General features: G+C 40.1%; 1 protein-coding gene across 1 annotated transcript; it reads right to left on the minus strand.

Moving 5' to 3' along the window:
- Positions 1 to 682: 682 nt before the first annotated feature.
- LOC139445008 (histone-lysine N-methyltransferase SUV39H2-like) lies at positions 683 to 15,760 on the minus strand. Its single transcript, XM_071226057.1, has 6 exons — positions 15,455 to 15,760; positions 10,986 to 11,065; positions 8,540 to 9,403; positions 6,666 to 6,818; positions 3,632 to 3,761; positions 683 to 2,703 (listed from the first exon to the last, which is right to left on the minus strand). The coding sequence occupies exons 1-6, from the start codon at positions 15,627 to 15,629 to the stop codon at positions 2,225 to 2,227; spliced, it is 1,881 nt and encodes a 626-aa protein (XP_071082158.1). The 5' UTR covers positions 15,630 to 15,760; the 3' UTR covers positions 683 to 2,224.
- Positions 15,761 to 26,454: the final 10,694 nt, after the last annotated feature.

Below are 26,454 nucleotides of genomic sequence, written 5' to 3' on the forward strand. Positions count from 1 at the left end.
GGAAGATGACCCAAAGTGTTGCCTGCTCATCTTCAAAATTACCTGCCCGCACTTAGTGAAAAATCACAAAAACTAAGAGGCAAATCACGTCTTGATTCAGTTGACATAATACGAACAATTACTTGAGATACAAGTATTATTAAAATAAATTTGAAATTTTCATGCAGCCTGACAGATAGGTTACCAGTCACGGGCAGGCGGGTATTTAGGACACTGCTAGATGCACCAGACGAAAAAGGGTTGCACCCTGGCCCCCTAAACTTATCAAAGTTGAAACACAGGCCAGTGTTCTGCCAGTGTCAGTAAATTAATGATGTATTGCTGTTAAACGTTTTCAATAACAGGTTGCTCTGGTCTTCAAAAGCTAAATCAAGCGCTGACATGCAATTCATGGAAACAACCTCCTTACACATGTTAAATAAGTAAAACCTTGTTAATCCATACAGTTTCACACTAAGAGGAATTATCCGGATAAGCTTATCAACAAGATCGCATTGGGGGCGAGGCGACAGATGTCTCGGGGGCAGGTGTCTGGCCTACTAGATTTCTGGTCGACAAAGTTTGTTCATCTGCTATATTTGTAAACGAGTATACAGAAATAAAATACTATTGGCACAAGTATGAAAGGAAGTAAAATATATTTCATAAGCAAAAGAATCATTGAGATGAAAATCTTCCTGGATGTGAAGTGATGCCTAGAATACACTTTGCACTGATATCAATATGGGTATCAATGGATATCAATTCCATCCTCAGCCAACCCTGCATGTGGTTAGAGTGAGTGTGTGAGTGAGTGAGTGAGTGAGTGAGTGAGTGAGTGGTTTTACGCCGCTTTTAGCAATATTCCAGCAATATCACGGCGGGGGTCACCAACGGGCTTCACACATTGTACCCATGTCGGGAATCGAACCCGGGTCTTCTGCATGACGAGCGAACGCTTTAACCACTAGGCTACCTGACCGCCCCCCATGTGGTTAGAACCAACCAACCTTCGAAATTCACGCTAGTCCCTTAGCCCTAGCCAGAGTAAACCTCCACCCATGGCAGTCCTAATTGACTTGTAGCATTTGAGGAACTAGTGGTCAATGCTTCAATTTGGCTACAATTGTAACTGAATAAACCTGACAGAAAATGTAAATAAAGTAAACATTTTAGTTTCGTTCAAGCAGGACTAGCTAAAACATCTGAGGACTAGTTACATGAGGTTCAATAAGGGTTAATGATGACTACTGGATAACATTGTTCCAGACAGTGAGTAACAATAGGCTCTAACTGAAACCTCTCCTAGGTGATCAAAGAATACTAATTGTGGTGTCTGAGACTCCTTAACGGTCTTCCTGGTTTTAACACCAGTTCAGTGTTACCATGGTTACTAGTCGGCCATTTGCTTCTGTAATAATATTATTCTTGCACATATCCAATGACAACTGTCGCCATGCTGAGGACACAATCCACATCCTTGCAATGGTTCCTTTGATGGTACCCTAAATACACAGATGACCCAAGTCAGATCTTACCGAGACTGATCATGGGCATCTGATAATGGAGCACAGCCCCCCTCCTTAAGAAAGTTAACGACAACCATTTGAAACTTGGCAGTATCAGGCCAGGTTCCAACATCGGCATAATAACTCTGGGTTGTCATACGATACCCTGCCAACATAGGCAGTGACACAATTCTTGTATTATTCATGTTAGGATATAAACTATCAAATAATACATACAATACATGAAGAGGCTTCATACTGAAATGTTTTGAATCTAGAAAGAAATTAGGCATATGATTGACATTTATCATCATCTTTCCTAAATAAAATTCATATTTCCCATCCTGAAAACCCATTTTGACACAAATCCATCAATGATACATTATTTTTTAGTTCAGTTCATGTTTCGTGGTAATCTGCAAAGTTATGCCTAGACTTGATTTTCTGTTTCAAAGAAAATAATCAGAATTAAATAAAACAATGTTGGTATTTTCCAAAACCTTTACACAGCCAACAGAAGCATGTTCAAAGATATTCTTAATGCATCAAAATCTGAAACCCCAAAACATATTAATGTGATTAATACTGCATTTCATAATTAAAAGTATTTTCATTTCACAAAGGAGATCTAGAAGAGTTTCTTGCATACAAGAGGAATCCACATTTCCCTGAGGAGAACAGAGGAGAAAACAAGCTGACCCTTGTCCTGGTCAACAAGATGGACAAGACGAGGACAACTAAAACAGGTACTTCCTGCAGTTGGCAGCCCCACACTGACACACCATCCTGTACTGCTGACGGACAGGGTTAGGAATATCGGAAATATCAGACTTGGTGTCATCAGCATCAATGTTTTTGTCATCTGGTTCTGCCATGCTCTTGGAGGGAGATTTGGAGCTTCCAGATTTCGAAGACAGACTGGGATCCAGTCTTGCTGGCAACTGGTCCTGGTTGGCCTTGGATGGGGATCTTCCTTCTTTGGATGAGGAGGACCTGCTTTCAGGTCTGGATGGAGATTTTCCCCCAGTAGGTTTTGAAGGGGAACTTCCAGTTTTCGACGGTGACCTGGAAGTGGTTGTTGAGCTAGAGTCAGGGTCCTGAGAGGTGTAGGAGTATTCACTGGTGGTGTCATCGGACTGGGGTGTCTGATGGGGAGGCTGCAAGGGGGGCAGCTGGGATTCCGCCACTTGGGAGACAGTTTGCAGAGTTGTGTCCCCTGAAATGACAGGAGCTAAAGTTTAAGGGAAGACTCGGGGAAAGTCTGATTAATTTCACAAATCACAAGGCTCTGTAGCTCACCTGCATCATGAAGAAATAACAGCGGTCATGTTTTAAGATGGACTGGAGAACCCAGTTGGGATCATTCATACAAATAGGCTTTGTTCCAGAAATGTCAAAACAGTCATACAAAAATATGTGAAGGGCAAAGTTTGCAGCTTGATTAAATATTAAAATATTCCACACACCATATACTTGCTGCACACTGAATTTCATAATCTCACACAGAAATGGATGAGAAAAAGGCAAAAATGGCATTTTCAGTATGGCCATCAAGTTCGTCTTGTGTGAAAATGGGATCATAATTCTATGAGAAAGTCATAGAGAATCTATAGCAGGGATCATTCTACAAGGTTTATAGGCTATGTAATTAAAAGTGAGTTGGGTTTCACGCTGCTTTGAACAGTATTCCATTCATATCATGGCGTGTCAGCTTAATGTGGGAGGAAAGCCCAAAGTGATAAAGTGATCAAGGGTAAAACCCACAAGCACGGGTATGGTGCTGACAAACCTAGACGAGGTGATAGGGACCTATTCTAATAGTGAGTGAGTGGGGTTTAACGTACCCTTTTCACATTATTCAAGTTATATCATGGAATTTGGGAGGAAAGCCCAAATTGATGTAGGTCTCAGACATTTACCACTTCGGTGAAACCCATGAGCACGGGTATGGTGCTGACAAACATAGAAACATAATCAGGGCGAACCGGGATTCAAACCCACAATCATAGGTTCTGGCATGCCCAAGGGATGCAACACTGCATAGCGAATTGAATAATAAATATATGGTAGCTAAAAGTCCTCAGACACTGTTCTTTCAAGTTGCAATCGATTAGTAACATTAATTAATAATTAATAATATTTACCTGTCATCATGTAGTCAAAGGTAAGTTCCTCTCCTTTCAAGATATCTTTTTTTGAAAAGAGGGCAATTCTTGGCAGTCTTGGGTCAAGCGTGTTTATCCATACCCCAAACACCTCTAAGTTCGGGTCACACTGAAAAAAGCACATGATATGATACCTTACATTTCAACATTTGTTTTAGGTAAGCAAACAATTGTGTGTAAGAAGGCAGCCTCAATATTGTGTGAAAAACATATATTTTTTAAAACATTTGATTATTCTAAAACATGTTTCATGCAGAAATAAATATTTGCTGATGCAGATACAACTTTGATTCTAAACAAAGAGTTCTTGAAGAAATACTATTGTTAAACTCAGATGCTGACATTCATCCTTAATTATCTAATGTAGTTTTGTTTGTTTGTTTGTTTGTTTGTTGTTTAACGCTGCACTCAGCACTTTTCCAGCTATATGATGGCGGTCTGTAAATTATCAAGTCTGGACCAGACAATCGAGTGATTGACATCATGAGCATCGATCCATGCATCAACCAAGTCAGCGAGCCAGACCACCTGATGTTGTTAGTCACCTCTTACGACAAGCATAGTCGCCTTTTAAGGCATGCATGGGTTGCTGAAGTCCTATTCTACAACTGATCTTCACTGGTCCAATTATGTAATGTATCATATCTCCATTTTTTTTCAATAAATACCCTGGACCATACACCACCAAAGCTTTGTACCTCACTACCTCTAAACCTCCTATCTCTGGCTCAGTACAGATGCTGGGGAATCGGTCCAGGATATTTAACAAAAGAAATGGAGATATAACTAGAAAGTGTTTTTACTCGTAAAAACATATGTCTCCCCCCACTCCCCTAACCCCCATTCATTCGTTTACTTCACGTTAAACCCCATCTCTTCATTCCCACCCTCCATTACTAAATAACAGACACAAAAATAGAACTCCTAGAAATTTCAAACAACTAATGGGCACCACTTTAGTGCTGGGTTAATGTGTATACAAAGTTTCGCGAAAAAATATTAAACGGTTTCCGAGTTATGGTCCGGAAACCAAGCTTACCCCCATTCAGAGTCTATGTTCAACTTATCTCCATGGAAACGAGAAAAAATAAAAATGTCAAAAATCTCTAAATAGCAAAAGGCACCACTTCAGTGCTGGGTTAATATGTATACAAAGTTTCGCGAAAAAATATTAAACGGTTTCTGAGTTATGGTCCGGAAACGGTGGGAACGCTGACGCCGACGGGAACCGTGCCAAAAACAATATGTCTCCCTCCATTCTGGGGGAGACATAATACACTAGTGAGTGAGTATGGTTTAACATAGCTTTTAGCAATATTCCAGCAATATCACGGCGTGGGACACCAGAAATGGGCTTCACACATTGTACCCATGTCGGGAATCAAACCCGGGTCTTCGGCGTGACGAGCTAACGCTTTAACCACTAGGCTACCCGACCGCCCCATATAATACACTAAATAAGACAGAGATGGAAAACATTTGGGGGGAGGCAGGGGATGAACATATTATGCAACAGTCAGAAATATTCCAGCGATGTAACAGCGTTGGAAATTGCCACTAGTCTTATGGTCCTTGCCAAAACTGCCCAATAGTTAAGGTACCATAAGGACTAGTAGAAATCTGCCTTTTTAAGGGTTTTGCTGTATGTAATCACTAAGGGCTAGAGGTGTAAAACTGTTAGTTTCTATCACCATGATCATATAACAAATAATAGAGTCCCTTCCAGGCAAATCAGTGGTTTAAAACATAGCCACTCTCGCAATAAACACTATCATATCAGGATTTTCAGACTTTAGCAGATTTATCATTAACCGACGGTAAAAATACCTTGCAACATGGGTAGAAAAGTGAGTGAGTGAGTAAGTGAGTGAGTATGGTTTTACGCCGCTTTTAGCAATATTCCAGCAATATCACGCTGGGGGGGGCACCAGAAATGGGCTTCACACATTGTACCCATGTCGGGAATCGAACCCGGGTCTTCGGTGTGACCAGCGAACGCTTTAACCACAAGGCTACCCGACCGCCCACATGGGTAGAAAAGTATACCTTAAATGGGAATACGTAAGTAAGACACATAAAGGTAAGACATGGTATTCATCCTCTACTTCTCCACATGAACAGTTTGCACAAATTGACTTCACAATAGAGCTCACAATACCAGGACCTGCGACATACATTTACATTAAGATTGTGCAAAGTAGTTCTAAGTTACAATAAGCTCTGATTAAACTTTTATCATTTTAACAGTGTAATATCTTTCAGTTTGTAACCATGATTTTACTTTGCTGTAGTAGCTAATTTCTTCATCGTTTAAATATAAGTCACCTCCACAAACCATGACATTAGTTGAGTAACTTAAAGATGGAAATTTGTACTTCCAATTTGGGAATGTTACTGACATCAGAGTTACAGATAAGCAGCGTATTTGCCTAAAATACCACCAAAAAATATTCAAAACCCAATTACTTTCAATTAACAGGCGTAGAGATGCAAGCATTAAATGAAACACTCAAATGTATAAAAACAGCACGAGTAAATAGCCAATGAAGCTTTTTCAGAATGTGCACAATGGAGCTAATTTCCAAAAAAAACAATTACGAGCTGATCTTGTATATTTAGAACAGTTATTATGGTTCTATAAATCTAAAACATTATTTCATTTATTTTTAAATCTTAAAATGTTTACTCTTTTGAGGGAAAACCCAATAGAGTGATTAATAGATGAGTGAAAAAATATTGGCTACCCAATGAAAAATGTAATAACCCAATTAAAATAGAAACCCTAGAGTAAAAACCCAATTGCTGGAAAAGTTATCTGGAGCTCTGTGACATTTGATTCAGACTAGGAGATGAAATTCAGCCTCTGGGTAGGTAGACAAGTCCAAAAATCACTCCCACTGTGACCTCCCGAAACCACCTCAGTGCTTACAATACAGGCTTGAGCACCGCACTACTCATGGGAGCTGCACTGAAGAATACACGTTGTGCATGACGAAGAGAATGCAGTACTCACAGAGTGGTTAACAAAATGCGAGACGTTGCCATAGTAACCAGCATCTACAGTGTAGGGACAGTCCCCATCATTGTAGTCCAGGTCAAACAAGTATGTCCGACACTCTGCATCGTAAACTTTCCCTCGTCGCTCCGCTTCCTCATTTGTTATAACCTGAAATATAGGATAAATGTTTTTGTCAAACGCAGATCACTATGTGTGACTATTATTTGCGATCACTATGTGCTGGATACATTTTAGTGTTCAAAATTTAGCATAAAGGTTCACGGGTCATTAAACATGTTAAAAGTTTTAGAGGCAAATACTGCAATCAGCAATATTCCAGATGTAAGAAAATAATCGTTCTTTCGTTTGTTGTTTAACGCCGCACTCAGCAATATTCCAGGTATATGACGGCGGTCTGTAAATAATCGAGTCTGGACCAGACAATCCAGTGATTGACATCATGAGCATCGCTCCATGCAATTGGGATACGATGACATGCATCAACCAAGTCAGCGAGCCTGACCACCTGATCCTGTTAGTCACCGCTTACTACGAGCATGGGTTGCTGAAGACCTATTTTATCCAGGATCTTCAAGAAAATAATGAAACCACTGATGATGTTATGGGAGACACAATGACTGGCTATCAACTACGTCACGACGAAGCATTAGGTCAACTCCTACAACATTGTACAACAAGCATAGGTCTCAGCAAAGAAAGATATCTCTCTACGTGACGGTCTCCATAGATAGTCATCTCAGGTGAATCCTGAGTGAACTTTGACCACCTGATCTAAACGAATGATAGACAGCTTCTTGATCAGATCAGATTTCAGATTTCTAGAACAAGTTAGCTTCATTTCTTTACCATCTCGAAAAGTTGATATTAAGAAAAAAATCCCACACAGGACACAATGGTATTCCCTTCAGGATCTCAATGCTGTAACTCTCAGAAAGGACGGGGGCATAAATCATCTGCAACAACATAATGGTGTGGTCTTTATTACCTCCATTCGGAAATGCTTTGCTCTCTCGTACAGAGAATCTAGAAATCACAACACAGGTTGTTTGATAAGAAAATTCACCTGACACAATCTCCTATAGACAGTGTGGTGTGGTGTGGTGTGGTGTGGTGTGGTGTGGTGTGGTGTGGTGTGGTGTGGTGTGGCGAGTGGCATGGCATGGCGTGGCGTGGTGTGTGGTGTGGCATGGCGTGGCGTGGCGTGGCGTGGCGTGTCACATTCCAGAGAGGAATTGTATTGGAGCAAAAGATCCGATTTTAGTGAACCAATTTTTACCCCGAATCCCCACAAGGGTGATACTGATGCAAGTCAAAGGGCATTTGTCAAGGCACTAACGACAAAAGTTTCAGGGTTCCTAGATTCACATACTACAGGAGCAAACTTGAAGAACCCTAAGATCCACCATAATTTTGAATGCTGCATTTATTCAGGCGACACATTGCCTGTTGCTTTGTTTTTCTAACCACAAGTTATTTTTGTAATCTTTTGGCCTATTGTAAGCGCTCACTGACTCACATTTTCATCATTACCAATATTTGCTATAAAACAAAACCATTTTATGCCATGTGGACAAGAGTGCTTCACATTTGCCTATCATCACATGGTCACAGCTAAACCACGAATTGCAAACTTTCCACCACATTGTTGTTTCACGCTGCACTCCGCAATATTGCAGTTATACGAGTCTTGATCAGACAAACCAGTTACTGAGCAACAGCCCATGCCATCAGAGTATACGATGTCACGCAATAGACAAAGTCAGTATGTTACCCAATCCACAGGCGCCTATTACGACAAGCAGAGTCTGCGGGGACAAATTTACCTGGAATCCAGAGGGTCCAAAATATATCTGAAAGGTGTATCTCACCTCTCCTACATACTCCATGACGAATGTTCCCCTTTTGATCTTCTGCAGCGCCTTTACGCCCCAACCTCTGCCATTGTGAGTTCTGAACACGCAAACTTTGCACTGTCGGCCATGTTGAACGACTCGATTGGGACAATCAGGTCCGCACTTGCAGCGCTTGTTACACTCGTAAATAGGGGTCCCCTTGAGAACCTTCACACGCTTATACTTATAGTACGCAAACTCCGCCCCACAAGCAGCCGGACAACAACCCTTGCGAGTATCCCAGCAGTCATCACATTCACATCCGACCAGAGGATCCTGGGGAATTGTGATCCCCTCTCCCTCCCGATAATCGTTAATGTATTCAAAGTTCTCCGGTGGTCCCTCCAGGTCCATATTGTTCTCCACACTGATGGGAGCTGGATCAGTGCTGATGCTGTTGAGATGCTTCTCCCATTCTTTCAAGGCCTTCTGAACCTCCAGCCTCTTCTGTTTATAGCCCTTTGTTCGAGGGTTCGTGTAAGACGTTCCCGTGTTAACTTTCCTGATCTTCTGGTCGTCCCCGGTGATGAGACCTTTGTACTGGGGCAGCTTGCCCTTCTTAGGGCTGGACAGTGACAGGAGATGGAGCGGGGAGATTATCTCTCGAATCGGGGATTTTACCAGTTTGGCGAAGATCTCATCTACTCTGCGTTTCTTGTTCAGCTTCATGTTATCACCTCCGTTGGCAATGTCAGCAAGTCGTCTCTTCCCTCCTAGTCTGCTCGGTGGCAGGGAGTGGAAGGCCTTGATGAGCTCAGGACACTGCAGGTTCTCGGCGGGCTCCCAGGAGTTGTGGCTGTTGCTCCATCCCTTCCACTTGATCAGGTAGAAGTCAACTCCCTGGAAAAGGTAACAAATCAAATGGACATGTACACTTAGAAAATGATCACTGAAATCACAACTAGAGGTCCACAACTAGTTTCTGTTTGCCATGTTTACCACCCACATAAAACTATCTTAGTCTGAGAGTGAGAAAGGTTTAATTTGACAATTCTCAGCTTATTTACTTGATTCATTCTTTGGCCTGGATGTAGAAGGGGCAAAACATGGCCCTGTAACTGTGTTACTAACCATTAACATGATGAAGGGGTAAGATTTGTTTGTTGTGGAACACCGTACTCAGCAATATTGAGTGAGAGAGTGAGTTGGGTTTAACGCCACTTTTAACAGTATTCCAGTTATATCACGGCGTGTCAGCTTAATGTGGGAGGAAAGCCCCAAGTGATGCAGGTCTTAGACATTTACCACTTCGGTGAAACCCACGACCACGGGTATGGTGCTGACAAACCTAGAAACATAATCGCATTCAAAACCACAATCATAGGTTTCTGGCGTGCCCAAGAGATGCAACTCTGCACAGCGAATTGCGGCGCCTTAGACAACTGGGCCACCCGTGCCCCCCAGCAATATTGACCCAGATATATGACGGTTGTCTGTAAATAATCGAATCTGGACCAGACAATCCAGTAATTGACGTATTGATCCACACAAGTAGGATACGATGACATGCATCAAACAAGTCTGCGAGTCTGACCACCCGATCCTGTTAGTCACCTCTTACGACAAGCATAGTCGCCATTTACGACAAGCATGGGTTGCTGAAGACTTATTCTACCCCGTATCTTCATGGGACGAATGGGAAAGAAGTAGTCCTGAAACTTCCAAATGAATATTAATGGTTAAATATTGTGTTGTCCCAACTCTTCAATTCTTAAGAGTTGGCCAATCTCATAACAAACAGATCTTAGTCCTTGTCACCTTTAAACAAAGATCTGAGGATATTCCATTAGGAGTCACGTCAGACCAACCTTGCACGAACTTTGACCGACCAAAGAAATGACTGACAAGAAGTTGACATTAACCAATCAGAAGGCAGCTTTCTCATGATTTAAGGCACTAATTTCAAATTGGCGAGTACGCTTCGAAAACATATTTTGACAAAATCGCGATAAAAAAATTGAAACCTGAACAAAAGAACATTCTGGAATGGCTAATAGATGGTCTAGATTGTATGGATTCAGTTGTTAAGCCCTTACTATCGTTTGGAATACCCCGTGTTAAAGTTTTCGAGGTTGCATGATTAGAAATCACATTCCAACTGTGACTTTCATGATCTGGTAAGCGACGCTCTGATTGGTCGGATGAAAGGTCATTCTGACGTGACCCCTAATGAGATGTTCTCAGATCTTTGTTTAGGGGTAGGGAGAACTAACATCTGATTTTAATGAGACTGAGAGTTGGCAAACAAATCTGTTGTGAAAGCATCACCAGAACACAGACATCTTCATGTCCCCGTGAACATTTGTAGGTACCAAATTAAATCTACTGCATTGTACACAAGCCTGTGGCCTACATCAAACACCAACACTTACTATCAGTCCTAGGCCCTGAATACAGGTTTACACTTCCAGGGACAACTCACCTCTTCCTTACAGTGATCAATAACAGTTTCCACTTCAAAGTCCTCATCTGTTTCCCACTGGAGGTCTCCTCGTTCCACCACTGAAATAACAATCACACCCGTTACCATGGCGAGTCACACCAAAGTATTTTCCCAGCAACTTTCCCTCTCCAAGATAAGGATTCTGTTGACAAACTTATCTCCTTTTGTTTGGTTTTTGAAAATACACAGATTTGAATAATGTTTCTTAATAAGTCCTTTCACTATTTGAATTTAGGGCAAGATGACTTATTTTCACATTTCACAAAATCTTCGGCTGAGTTGGAATCATCCATGATCTTGTAATATATTTACAAATGTTTTATAAAATTTAGTTTCTGGGTAAGCATGGTAAGATGTGCATTTTGGGTTTGTTCTGACAATAGTGAGGTGAGGCGAAATTGGCTTTAATGTCGCATCCAAAATTATTGATCTTATATAGCGATGTGCATGTACGTGTGTGTGTGTTTGTGGGGCTGCTTGTACTAGTCCGGACTGATGCCGATTTATAGTGCTAGCCCACTGAGATACCATGCCGCAGTTTAACATGGATACCCCACTCAGACACAGTCTACTGACTCCTAACCAACCAGTCTTTGTTTTAGCCCCTTAATGCCAAGCGCCAGACAGGGTAACAACAAGTACCATCTTTTAACGCCTATTGGTATAACGCGGCCGGAGATCGAACCCCGGACCTTCCACTCTCCGGGCAGACGCTCTGCCACTCGACCACGGAGGCGGTGTCTGACAACAGTGAGGAAATTGGATTTTTACAGTGCAAAAGTCAAATATAAGTGAAAATAAAAACATACGTGTATTACTAAAAACACAATGTGTGTGGATACAAAATTGATTCCATTTTTCAAAAAACAAAATGGCTGAGAAATGACAATAAGAGGTTTCAGCATGGTAGAAGTGTGAACCAGAACACATGTAATATACATGTAATACATGAGCCCTACTATTTACTACTCACAAGAAATCATGTGACATCAGAGCTTGAAAAATGTCTTAGACCTAACTTGTCCTGCAATATTTTCACCTGCCCTGATAAGATTCTTAAAGTTTTATGTTACCATGGTTACAGCAGACAGTACAAAATAATTCCCTGCCATTTATGTTCATTGCCTCCCGTTCAAAACTCGCTCGGAAACGGTCATATGCGCCGGACATGTCCGATTGGGAATCTCAAATGTCTTAAAATATTGCTTACCGGACATTTAAATTTTTCTGTCCAGACATTTTAAACAAACGGGATCCAAATAATTTATGAGCATTATCATATCCCCTCAGCGAATTAAGGGGAATAAACAGATAAAACAAACTTGGTCAATAAAAGTATGAAATTTGATATAAAACAACAGAAGACATGATGATTTAACATTTAAAATGTATTTCCTGCTCTCAAAGGCATTGTTTTATATGCAGAGATTAAGATTACTGTGTGTATTTTCTCGTAAACTAAGCCGGAAATAGCAATCAGCTGTGCACACGTTTCCTCCCAATCTACCGGTGATTCAGTTAAAACGTACCCAGTGATACCACTTTAAAGAATTTTGATGCAAAGGTCGGAAAAATTGTATCTGAAATTATTATTTTATCAGGAATAATATTTTCCAATATCGTGTTATTTTAGTTGCAGCTTCCACCATATTTACTTAAAATTATAAGACCCATAATTGTAGTACTTTGGTACAGATGGTATGCAGGATATTTCTTGAGGTATGGAACGATTTTGACCAGTCACCGTAGGGACTTCCTGCACTACATGTATTTCGATTGCGAAAACGTTATGTGGACATTTAATAGTCAAACTGCCATAAATATGACTTTGAGTCATGGTACGGCATTTATGATATGTGTATCCATTCTCTTGCAACTAAAGTTTGTTTCAAGGCATCGATAGCGGTAATCTGACCGTGGTTGCTGTAAATATAATTGAGTTGTGCGATCTAATGATCACTTCGCATATGATTTTGCCGAAATTATTGTAAACATTATTATAATTATTGAATGAAATTTTGAATATAATTAATAAAATATATTACAAACATTAGTCCAGATAAACAATGAACAAGATATTATGATAATAGGATTAAATTGCGTACTTCAGATCAAATATGTTGACTGGTATTTCCGGTGTTACGTGATCGCAGTGATCAGCTGATGTTTTCTGACATGGGGGAAAACATTGTGTCATTGGAAAATTTGAGTTTATTAAAAATGTTAGTAAATTTTGGGAGCCATGCTTTACAGCGCGCTGTAAGTTAGCGTGTAACTGAGTTAGCACTATATTGAAGCGCGCAATAACGAGGGGGAACACTGAACATAACAACTTTTTGTCTGATTGGGATTTAAAACTTTCCGGACCCCTGGTCAAGATGATCTGATCGATAATCAAGATCTATATTGAGATAAAACAGATCTTACATCGCGAAGTGCACCAGTCACGCGAGCACCTTGATTAAAAACATGAAAAGGTTTGGAAAATATCTGTTTACAACAAGTTGTCGGTGCACGTGCTTTGCAAATCCTGTAATTGACCAAAATCTGCACGACAGTTTACAAACCGGATTTCGATTTTGTTGTGCGAGTTTGATTGGACTGTGTAGACTCAGTCCAGCCAAAATGTAACTCCATAATACCAGCCTAGCTCGGCAAGGGTGGAAACTGGACTTTTAAAGTCGGTTGACTCTCTTGCCTCAGGAAGCTGCATGTTCTTATGCTGCTAGATGTTTCCAGCTGTATTTGAAACAGCACACAAAGTCAGGAACCAATCCCTATGTTTTGATCATGAATATTTTGTTTACATCTATGGTAAGAATGGCTGCTGTCTTTTCATTTTACCAAGTCTGAAAACGAAGCTGTAATACTGAATGGGTCCAGAGAATATATCACAACAGAATGGAGATATAATACCCTGGATTAGCGAGGATAAACGAGGTAGTGAATTGGCACAGTGGTGGAGTCACGTATCATTCGATCTCCTTTCCCATGCAATGAACATGGCATGTTGCCATTAATGTTTTATTTGTAACACAATCTTAATAAAACCAGATCTTTTACTCCGATAACTCTGTGAACATAGGTCTGGTACCATCTCCACAAAAGGCCATGTCAGGTGAACCCTGGGTAATCTAAATGAAAGGAAAAGGAAAACTGCCGCCACCCAAAAAAGATGTACCTTCAGAAGTACAGCTTTTTGAGTTTAAAAATGATCAGGCTTGCCAAGAATTTAATCACCTTGATGCTGATTAGAGAGTTTACCCATCTTTCCGAAGCAATGGAGTTAACAGACTTCGGTCCAGTTCGTAAACTGCTGTGCAGATTTCGGTCGATTGCAGGATTTGCAAAGCATGTTGACATCAACTAAGCATAAACAGATATTATCCAAATCTTTTCATGTTTCTAATCAAGGTGCTCACGAAGTAAAACGCTTATTACATTATAGATACCTATTATCAATCAGATCGTCTTCATTGGGCAGTGGCATTTCATTTGAAAATGCAAGTGATGCGAGAGGTGAAGTCTCATTAGTCAATGGGAGGGGCATAACTTGTAACAGCCACTGGTGGTGGTACGATTGAGCCACAAAATTCAAGCTGACTTTGCCGCAAAGGTGGAAACTGGACTTTTTTTGTAGTTCCCTTCCCCCTGGAAGATGAGTTCACTTTCTATTTCTCTCTGGAGAGTGAGTGAGTATGGTTTTACGCTGCCTTTAGCAATATTCCAGCAATGTCACAGTGGGGGACACCAGAAATAAGCTTCACACATTGTACCCATGTCGGGAATCGATCCTAGGTCGCCAGCGTGATGAATGAATATTGTTTTACGCCGCATCAGCAATTATCCAGCTATTCATGGCGAGCCATCATGACGAGCAAACGCCTTAACCACTAGGCTACCCGACCGCCCCTTCAAGTCTGCCTTATAGAAAATAACAAATAACACTGGGTTGCCATTCGCCACATGAACAGATGTCCAAGTACCTGTAGATGTAAATAATAAATCAAGAGTAGGCCCTATTCGCCAATCACAAGTCAACACAGCACCTAACTGCGACTGGTTCAAGTCACCATATCAAGTGACAACTACTAGAAATACAATGTCAATTCATACAGATTATTCAAAAGGTCACTTGTAAAAGAATAAGGCCTAGGCCTATCAAATAATTGATGTTGTGAACATATTGATTTTGGTGTCAAAGTGTACAATACTGAATACACCATCACTCCTTGTATGTATTGTCGGTAAAATGAAAATAATTCATGATTTCAGTATGCTCGTTCCAATGGCACTGTCACGGAACACTTTCAGTGTGCTCCTATCTAGGACTTGGACATAGATCTTATAGGCCCTATCGATTGACAACAGATTAAAGTTCGTGCGCAATAGGCTTGTACTGGTCAAAAACGATAGATCTTAATTAAGTGCACAACACACATACTTACGTTTACTTATGAGCTTTTGTGCTGTCCATGGCCCGACCTTTTTCAAGGTCTGGTACACAAGGAACTTATTGGTTTCGGGTGAAAACTGGAGGTTTTCTCTCTGACAAACACGTTGCAAATCCAAGATTCCGGACAGGCACGCCACACGAACATCATGGTCGCCATCCGCCATCATATGCTTCTTATTCTTAAACTGATACCTGTTCAAATGTCCTGCATTCTAGGAAATTGCAAAGAGAAGATACGGAGTATGACATGCAGGATATAAGGTCCTTCTTACATAGCTGGGCGCAATTTTAAATGTTTCGCGGCCATTTGCACAGTGCCCTTTCACTGATTGGTTCAAACAGAACGCATCAAGAGTAACGTCCCTTCGTTAAAGATTCCTGTATAGACTTGCTGAGACTCTCCTTGCTCAAATGGTAACTGCAAGTATTATTAATCACATGACAGTATTCCAGTTATATGGGAGGAACGCCCGAAGCGCTGTAGGTCTCAGACGACATGAAAACAATATTAATAATAAAAACACAATGAACATAATCACTTCAGCATTACCCTGAGACACTTCTTTATGTCATTTGTTTTAATAACATTTTACCATATTTACCTAAATGGATTTATAGATAGCAGTTTAAATATCAAATATTGTCATCTTGACACTTTCCCTAATCACACTATCTCCCGCGCAAGTCATTTACTTCCGCATCTTTAAATAACCCCTACCGTCTTACTTACTTACTTTGAAGATTAAACGTGCGCTTTCCGACAGATGCGTATTTCGCACACGGGCCCGGCCAGGCCATTTAATGTGTTTCCGAAAGGGGCGAAAGTGGTGTGTGCAACCCAAGAGGGGGCTTTAGGGGTTGCTTATATAGAATTTGGGAATTTTGAGATTTGGAATAGATGCCGATGGGATTGGGGAGGAGAACTAAGGGAGCTGGGTATGGTGGATGTTTGTTTGTTTATGTAATTTTGATTTGGTAGATTATAGTGTTTTTAGATGCGTTTTAATAGCTCCGTTTTGATTAAGAATACGCCTAAGGCCTTGAAGTTTTCTAGTTTATTTTGTGGGTTTAGTATTGCTTCTAGAGTGAGAGCCTTGTTTAGATTGAGGGTGGGTTGCAATGCGGTTCGATGTGTTAGGTAGTGTGTGCAGTGGATGAGTGAGTGTTCTGGGGTTTCTAGTTGTTTGCAGTGTGGGCAGTTACCTGTAGTATGTCTTTTAATATTTTTTTAGATGGTTATTTAGGTTGGTGTGTCCTGTTTGGAGTTTAGTGATTACTCTGTCGATTTTATTTATGGCTGGAGAATTTTTGGTTTGGTTAGTGGTTTGCTGAGTACTTGTTTATTTGGCTATTTGAGTTTAGATAAAGGTTATGCCATTTTTGGGTGATTTTTTGCTTGTTTACGCTTTTAATTTCTGATTTTGAGATGGGCGTTTTCATTACCGTAGATTCCTACGTGGGCGGGTATCCACAAGAAGGTTATTTGTTTGCCTGCCTTAGTTAGGTCGTTGGAGCTTTTAAGTATTTGATTTATTAATTTATTTATCGGTTTTTGGTATTTTTGTTTTTGAGGGCTTGTAGTCCACTTAGGGAGTCGGTAAGTATTACCGTCACCTCCCATACAAACTTTATATCACTTCTACAGCTACCCCTTACGTCACTTTCACATTTTTATTTAAAGCTCGAACCCGGTCACATCCCTTCGCACCTTAAAAAACACCCTCCTTCACCATATCGCCATAAGACCATATTTTATTGTGTGTCTTTTTTATTTTAATATTCTTTGTTCATTCGGAACTTTATTTTTCAACATTGTCCCCCAAGGAACAATATGCACTGTAATGAAAGTGAAAGAGGATGTAGACAAGGTGATCCCATTTCCCCATATCTTTTTATTCTAGTAGCTGAAATCCGAAGCATTCTTATTAGAGAGAATACAAACATTAGAGGTATAGAGGTGCATGGATAAGAACATAAACTTGGTCAATATGCAGACAACACTGAATTATTCTTAGATGGTACTCCAGAATGTCTTAATGCTGCAATTAAAACACTTAGCGATTTTTACCAAATGTCAGGGTTGAAAATTGATATGGATAAAACAAAGGCTTTATGGATAGGCGCCCTCGCGGGGAGTAGATTAAAAATATGTGATCAGCTCAACTTGGAGTGGCACACTGGAGACTTTGAAGTTCTAGGTATTATTCTTAACCCGCAATTAAAGGATTTATGGGTAATCAATACTCGTAAAAGATTAGAAAATATCACTAAACTTTTAGCAAACTGGAGAAAAAGGCATTTAACATTAATTGGGAAAATTACAGTTATTAAAACACTTGCTTTACCACAGCTAGTTCACATATTCACGGCATTCCCAAATCCGCCCGATGCTTTTATTAGGAAACTAGATTAAATAGTTTTTGATTTTCTTTGGAACGGAAAAACAGATAAAATAAAAAGAGAAAATATTAAGAGAGAATATAAAAATGGGGGACTAAGAATGCCCGATATTAAAACTTTTGTGAAATCTCTAAAAATCTCCTTTTTAAGTAAATGTATTAAACATCAGAAATGTCAGCAATATGACATTCCAGTAAAAGATTTACTAAGATTTAGGCTCAAATGCTTTTATTTACACAAAAGTTTCTAACCCTTATTGGAACGATGTTATTAAAGCTTGCTGTCAATATTTTGGACAATATGAATTAGACGTTTCTCTTATTGAAAACATTATGAATCAACCATTATGGTTAAACCACTACTTAAATTCCCCAAAAGTTTTTCATAAAATATTGGTATATTAAGGGTTTTTGTTCCCTAAAACATATTTGTCAGGGAAATAGATTTATTCCATTTGAAATTCTAAAAGAAAGATACAATATTAAAGGGACCTTTTTGCATTATGTTCAGCTTATATCAATTATTCCCCAAGCATGGAAAACAGCAATTAAAAAACATTTTGATGTAGATTTATACTTTGACATGTATATTCTTCCTTGTTATCGGGACTTATTGATTTGTAAAAAAGGTTCAAGATAAACTTATTTTTTCTGACTCACAACCTAAAATATGTAAGCAATGGGAAATTGAATTTGGTGAATGCTTAGATTGGGCTAATTTTTTTGTCTCTTTTAGAAAAGACATTATAGATGAAAAATCGATAGATTTTCAATTTAGATTTCTGCATAGAATGATATATACAGAAAAAGAACTGTATAAAATAAAACTTGTCGATGATGATTTATGTGAATTTTGCAAGATAGAGAAAGAAAACTTGATGCATGTATTTTATGACTGTGAATATGTGTTCGAATTCTGGCAAAACTTGGAGGCTTTCCTAAATTCTGTGGGAAATAATCATATACTTTTTACAAGATTTAATGTATGTTTTGGTGAAATAAGTGCAAAACCTGCAAATAATCATATTATTATGTTAGCTAAGACACACATTTTTATTTCTAGTTTAAAGAAAAGGAAACCCTCATTGGACGTTTTTAAACAAGTATTAAAAGATGCTATTTATTTGGAATATCTGTCAGTAAAAACTAATAATAAGCTTAGCACTTGTAACAAAAAGTGGATATTGTATTGTGGTTTACCTTGAATCTTACATAGATTGCTGACTGGGTGTTATTATTGATTGTTTGCAATCACTTTGACTCTATTGCCAAAGAAAGACTGTAATGTTTTTCCAAGATAAGGATTACAATACTATAATTCGGTACTGTTTATTCCTTTATTATTAGCTTATCTTTCTACGATTGCTCATAAATATGGTGTTAACTACATTCATGCCAGAACATCTTGCTCGATCCTTTATGAACTATGCCTATCCTCCGCGGTGTCAAAATGTTAATTGCTATATATGTATATATTACTGTGTATGTAACCACTGAAACTGGAATAAAGATTATTTGAAAAAAATAAATAATATGCGCTGTAATTCCAAAAATAAATATTTTGTACGGCAGGCATGGTGCTGACGGGGCTCCACGCCCTCATCAAATAAATATATTTGGTTATCAGCTTGTATGGTAATGCGTGTGTGTGTGTGTGTGTGGGGGGGGGGGGGGGGGGTCGGGGTGTAAGTATCACAATATTGTGGGCCTTTCTGCTACGTCATGGCGGATAAAGGCAGGTTCGACGGGGTGCCCCCGGTTTCCCAACATTTCTTAGAACAACGAACCCAGTCAGGCGTAGAACAATAGAGGGATTAGTTGGGTACACAATTGGTAGGGGTACTGGTTGGTGAGTTAAGTTCAAACACCTGCCAGATTAAACCGTGTTCACCAATTAGAACTTATGTCAGGCTCTTCTAATATGAGTGACCGTTTTCACTAATTTACACTTATGCGTGAGCGTAGTGATCACCAATTAATAAACAGTATAAATGCAGGACATATTCTGCGAAGGTAATCCTTCCGACTCCCAAATAACCAATCAATATTCACGGCCGAACTAATGGGCATGGCCTCAGCCATCCACAATCAAGAATCCAAAAACCACCAAAAAATCCTAATACTTACTGACTCCCTAAGTGGACTACAAGCCCTCCAAAACAAAAATACCAAAAACCCACCTAAATTAATAAATCAAATACTTAAAAGCTCCAACGACCTAACAAAAGCAGGCAAACAAATAACCTTCTTGTGGATACCCGCCCACGTAGGAATATACGGTAATGAAAACGCCGATAAAGCAGCTAAACTATCCCTCAAAATCCCAGAAATAAGCTTAAACTTACCCATCTCAAAATCAGAAATTAAAAGTGTAAACAAACAAAAAATCACAAAAAAATGGCATAACCTATATCTAAACTCAAATAGCCAAATCAAAAAAGTACTCAGCAAACCATTAACCAACCAAAAATTCTCCATCCATCAAAAAAAATCGACAGAGTAATCACTAAACTCCAAACAGGACACACCAACCTAAATAACCACCTAAAAAAATTTAAAAAACACACTACAGGTAACTGCCCACACTGCAAACAACTAGAAACCCCAGAACACTCACTCATCCACTGCACACACTACCTAACACATCGAACCGCATTACAAACCACCCTCAATCTAAACAAGGCTCTCACTCTAGAAGCAATACTAAACCCACAAAATAAACTAGAAAACTTCAAGGCCTTAGGCGTATTCTTAATCAAAACGGAACTAATAAAACGCATCTAAAACCATAATAACCTACCAAATCAAAATCACATAAACAAACAATCATCCACCATACCCAGCTCCCTTAGTTCTCCTCCCCAACCCCATCGGCATCTATTCCAAATCTCAAAATTCGCAAATTCTATATAAGCAACCCCTAAAGCCCCCTCTTGGGTTGCACAGACCACCCTCGCCCCTTTCGGAAACACATTAAATGGCCTGGCCGGGCCCGTGTGCGAAATACGCATCAGTCGGAAAGCGCACGTTAAATCTCCAAAGTAAGTAAGTAAGTAAGTAAGCGAAGGTATAAATAACCGTACAGATGCCAAAACGGTCTGGCGCAAAATCCACGCCATTAGAGGTTTAAAATGACATAAAAAACACCTAGCATTAACAACTCAACCAACCCCGCCCAAAAAGCAAATAATCTCGCCAACCACTTTTCGGCCGTTAGCAGTAACCCCAACTTCAGCCAAAAATTCCAAGAAAAACTTAAAACAGAAAACAAACCCACAAAAGAACCAAACAATAACAATCTGGAAATAAACCAACCCTACACAAAGGAGGAGCTCCTCTACGTAATCCAAAACAGGAAAAAGGGCAAAGCACCAGGATTAGACCTAACCTCTTACCAAATAATTAAAAAACTCCCCCTAAAACTACTCCAAGCAATACTCAAACTATAGAATCTCATCTACCTAAACGGAGAGGTTCCTACTCCTTGGAAACAGGCCCTATTCATACCAATCCCTAAACCTAATAAACCAGCTAATCAAGCTAACTCATATAGACCAATATCCCTAACTTCAAACTTATGTAAAGTAATGGAATCAATGGCTAAAAATAGATTACAACATTACTTAACCCCAAAAAACATCATAAACCCAGATCAAAGCGGTTTCACTCCTGGCCGCTCAACCCTAGATAAGCTCGCCCGACTAGAGCAAGATATTAAGACAGGACAACTAAATAAACAATATACCACAGGCATCTTCTTAGACTTCTCTAAAGCTTTCGACATGGTATGGCACGACGGGCTAAACAAAAACTTAAAAAAATAGGACTCAAAGGTCAGATAATAAACTACATCCAGGACTTCCTTAACAATCGTAAAATAACCTAGGGTATAGACCAAACACTATGGGACCAATGTCCCCTAGAAAATGGCACTCCCCAGGTCAGTATCCTCAGCCCCACCCTCTTCAATATAATGATAAACGATCTATTCGAGGGCCTATCCCCTAAAGTAAACACATCGAAATTCGCGGATGATGGAGCCCTCTGGATCCGTACTAAAAGCATTAAAATGGCCCAAAATTTACTCCAAAAATCTCTTAATAAAATACAACAATGGGCTGACAAATGGGGCTTCTCCCTTAACTCAGAAAAAACAACAGGAATAGTATTCAAACATAAAAACATGAAACCCGCCTCCCCAATCCTCCAGCTAAACAACCAAACGATCAAATTTCAAAAACAAACCAAATTCTTAGGACTTATTTTCGATGAACATCTCACCTGGGATGCTCACATCCAAAACCTAACAACTAAATGCAGTAAAGACCTAAACACCCTAAGATGCCTAACTGGCTCTAAATGGGGAGCCTCCAAAGATACCCTCCTCTCTCTCTACATATCACTAATTAGATCAAAACTAGACTACGGCTGCGCCATATACAACACCCTAAACAACTCTCTATCTAAAAAACTTGACTCATAAAAATATCAGGCTCTCAAACTAATTACACGCACCCAACATGGCACCTCCTACACTTCACTTCAGGCCTTAACAGGAGAAATGCCACTAAGTCTACGCAGGGAACAGCTAAGCTTAAAATTCTGGGCCGCGTCCCAATCCAACCCTCTCATCCAAAACTTAATAAACCAAAATATCAGCCCCAAGAACCAAGCTCTAGCTCGTAAACACCCCTTACTTACCCCAATATCCCAAAGAATAACAAACTACCTCAATGAACACCAAATTAAAAATCTTAAACAAAACTGCAAACAATCAAATATCTTCACCCCTAAACTTAAAATACCCAAAATAGACACAACACTAGCTAGCCAAATAAATAAACAAACCGACCCAAACATAGCTAAAACCACCACACTAGCATACATACACGAAAATTGGCCAAATTGGTGTCACATTTACACGGACGGATCTTCAGATCCGACCTCCAAACACACAGGTTTCGGAGTCCATACCAAACAAACAACTAAAACCACACAATCCTTCCGACTCCCAAACAACCAATCAATATTCACGGCAGAACTAATGGGCATGGCCTCAGCCCTCCATAATCAAGAATCCAAAAACCACCAAAAAATCCTTATACTTACCGACTCCCTAAGTGGACTGCAAGCCCTCCAAAACAAAAATACCAAAAACCGACCTAAATTAATAAATCAAATACTTAAAAGCTCCAACGACCTAACTAAGGCAGGCAAACAAATAACCTTCTTGTGGATGCCCGCCCACGTAGGAATATACGGTAATGAAAACGCCGATAAGGCAGCCAAACCACATACATTGTGGAGTTAAACAGGGCTGTCTGCTGTCTCCATTACTTTTCAATATGTATATTAATGATCTAGCAATAACTTTGAAGGCGCTAGGGTAAAGAGTGACAAACGACGATTTAGTATGTGTTTTACTGTATGCTGACGACCTTGTATTACTCGCCGAGATTGAAACGGATCTCCAAACAATGCTAAGTCATGTTCACAAGTGGTGTGTCGATAACAAGATGTGCGTTAACAGAGAAATGACAGGTGCTGTACGTTTTCGTAACCCATCGTGCAGCAGTACGAATTGTATTTTTTACTACGGTGACGACCCCCCTAATTTCATGATACAACAATCTCGGACGTTTAATTGATGAATTCCTGGATTTTAACACGACGGCAAAAGCAGTTTCACAGTCAGCGAGTAGAGCCCTGGGTCTTATCATTGTTTAGAGTAAAGCCCTGGGTGGTCTCCCCTACGATGCGTATGTAGCGGCAATAAAATTTCGGAGTCCCATGATGGGATTCGAACCACGGACCTTCTGATCAGAAGTCGGACGGCTTGTCCACATGACCAAAGAGGTTAACCCCGTCAGCAAGTTGTCACGGTAAGGATGTCATCTGTGGGATGACACCACGCCCTGATACGCCCTACGCATGGTGCATCGGTTTGGGGAACTCGAGAATTTTCTACAATTACAAAGATTCAAAACAGCGCGTGTAGACATTTTCATGGAGTCGGAAAATATACTCCTAATGATGCAGTACAGGGGGAGATGCGATGGACCCCTATGTGTGTCATGAATGTGGATAGATTGAACAGAAGAATATACATCCTACTGCACAATTACCGAGTATCAAGATTCAAGATATCGAACTACAGAATTTACAAGTTCTGTGAAAAGCAAGGGTCGAGTAATTCCTACAACCTTCGAAACTTTTATATCCAAGAATGTGATCGATAGTGTTATTAATGCATATGAACTGAAAATATTGGAAGTATGGAGTGACAACATTCGACAAAATGATTGAGAAGTTATCGACTTTTCAAACAAGATTACTGCACAGAACCTTATACTCAAGTTAACATGCCCCAAAACTTCAGGAGTGCATTAAGTAAATTTCCCTGTGGTGTCGCCCCCATACGTATTGAAACGGGCCGATATGAAGGACTGTCCATTCAACAACATTGTGCAGTATATTCAGACCTGAGGTACAAGCTAGCGCAAAACGCAGCGCTACTATTACCGCAATACAACTCTCTGTCTTATATTGATAGGATGTGTGCTTTACTAGCTTAGTATTAATTTCGGCCAAATGATTAATTAATTTTAACCCGGCGAAGAGGGCTTTTATATTCCTGATTTTATTATGTATTTCTATTTTATTTCAGGGAATGCTGTTTTAAATAAATTATGTATAACCTGTTTTGTATATGGTCTCTTGCAATTCTTTAAGAATGGCTTTTGTACTTTGATAATAGATGTATAATATTTTATGCATATATTGCTGTACATGAGGTGAGACCCTAATAAACTGTCTGTCTGTCTATGGCTTGAATATTGTTTAGTGCGGCTTTAAACAACAAACAAACAAGGTATGAACGTTCCTTTTTTTGACATGATGTGGCTCTGGAAGCGTGATTATGAATAAATTGCCAAATAATTTGTTGTGAAAAAAGCAATTATCCGAACAGCAATACGTGTATATCTATTTTTCAATGCCATATCATGTTTCTGGCGACCCCGATCTGAATCTCCTGACCTCTTAAAGGTCTTTTTTTCGGCAGAATGAACGTGGCGAGAATTACAAAAAATGCCAGAAATCTAGGGCCCGTTTCATGAAGAGATCAAAGCGTTATGACTGTCGTAAGTCTATGCTAAAATATTAAAGATATACGACCACGCTGTGAAATGCGTCCCAGCCTCTGTTTCTTCCCGTAGCCTGTGAGTGAGGGTGCCAACCCTCTCCTACACTAATCAATCCCCCGACCCCTTTTGAAAACCAAATGTAGTTTATTGTGGGCAGTGACATTATCTGAGAGAGGATTTTAATATTTTGATCTCAACCCTTTTGAAAATGCTTGATGCGCCCTTCTATTACTCCGATGTTATTGGCGTCCAGCGTACCACACTTCTAAGTCCCAAATACCCTCTTACACAGACCCCGACCCGTGAAGATCCGGGGTGGAATAGGTCTTCAGCAACCCATGCTTGCAGCAAAAAGGGACTATGCTTGTCGTAAGAGGCGACTAACGGGATCGGGTGGTCAGGCTCGCTGACCTATTCTACCCCGGATTTTGTTTTACGCCCCTCTGAACATTATTCCAGCTGTATGATGGCAGCCTGTTGTGTCTGGACCCATCTTCTCGAGTCAAGGGAGCTGACCGACTGTGGAAGGCCAGTTTCCACACTTGCTGAACTAGGCGGAATTATGGAGTTATATTTTGGCTGGACTAACGAGTCTTTATATAGTCCACTCAAGTCGGGAACGAAATTGACATTTGGTTCATAAACATGGCGACTGATGTCTTGATTGCAGCTTCTGCAGAGCATTTGTACTGTCAACTGGGCGTCGACAGATGTTGTCCAAATCTTTTCATGTTATTACTCTAGGTGCTCAGGTGATTCGGTGTAATTTATGCTTGTGGTAAACGGCTACTAACGGGATCAGGTGGTCAGGCTCTCTGACTTCAAGTGACTTGGTTGATACATGTCATCGATCCCAATTGCATGGATCGATGCTCATGATATTAATCACTGGATTGTCTGGTCCAGACTCGATTATTTACAGACCGCCGTCATATAGCTGGAATATTGCTGAGTGCGGTGTTAAACAACAAACCAACCAACCAACCAACCAACGGTGTAATTTGCGGGGTAAAACCCATCTTATTACAAAAAAGTTCTTGATTACCGCTCAGATTGTCTTGACTGGGCGCTGCCATTTTGTTAGAATCAAATGTAAGTGATATGAGAGGTGGAATCTGATTGCTCAATAGGAGGGACATAGCAGGGGCATGACTCGTAATTACCACTGGTGGCGCTACGACCGAACCACGAAATTGCAGCCTCGTTCAGCAAGGTTGGAAACTGGACTTGTATAGTCAGTTAACTCCCTTGCCTCGGGAAGATGGTCTGGACCATTTAATCCAGTGACTGATAGGAGCAACGATCCATGAGGCATGATGGCAGGCAAGTCACGGAGCCTTACCACCATATCCATTAAGTCCCCTCTCGTGACCAGCATATGCTGGTGAGGACAAATTCTGTCCCGCCTCCCTACAGGATGAAAGTGATGAAACACAACAAACGACTGA

This window comes from Haliotis cracherodii, unplaced genomic scaffold (assembly GCF_022045235.1).
Source record: "Haliotis cracherodii isolate W230 unplaced genomic scaffold, xgHalCrac1.p SCAF_6, whole genome shotgun sequence".
NCBI classification, from domain to species: domain Eukaryota; kingdom Metazoa; phylum Mollusca; class Gastropoda; order Lepetellida; family Haliotidae; genus Haliotis; species Haliotis cracherodii.

Coding starts and splice junctions, on each gene's coding strand:
- LOC139445008 (XM_071226057.1), bottom strand. CDS start 15,629: ATGATGGCGGATGGCGACCATGATGTTCGTGTGGCGTGCCTGTCCGGA. Junction 3,762..6,665: donor CGCATTTTGTTAACCACTCT/GTGAGTACTGCA, acceptor TGCTTTTTTCAG/TGTGACCCGAACTTAGAGGT. Junction 2,704..3,631: donor CTTTGACTACATGATGACAG/GTAAATATTATT, acceptor CTGTCATTTCAG/GGGACACAACTCTGCAAACT.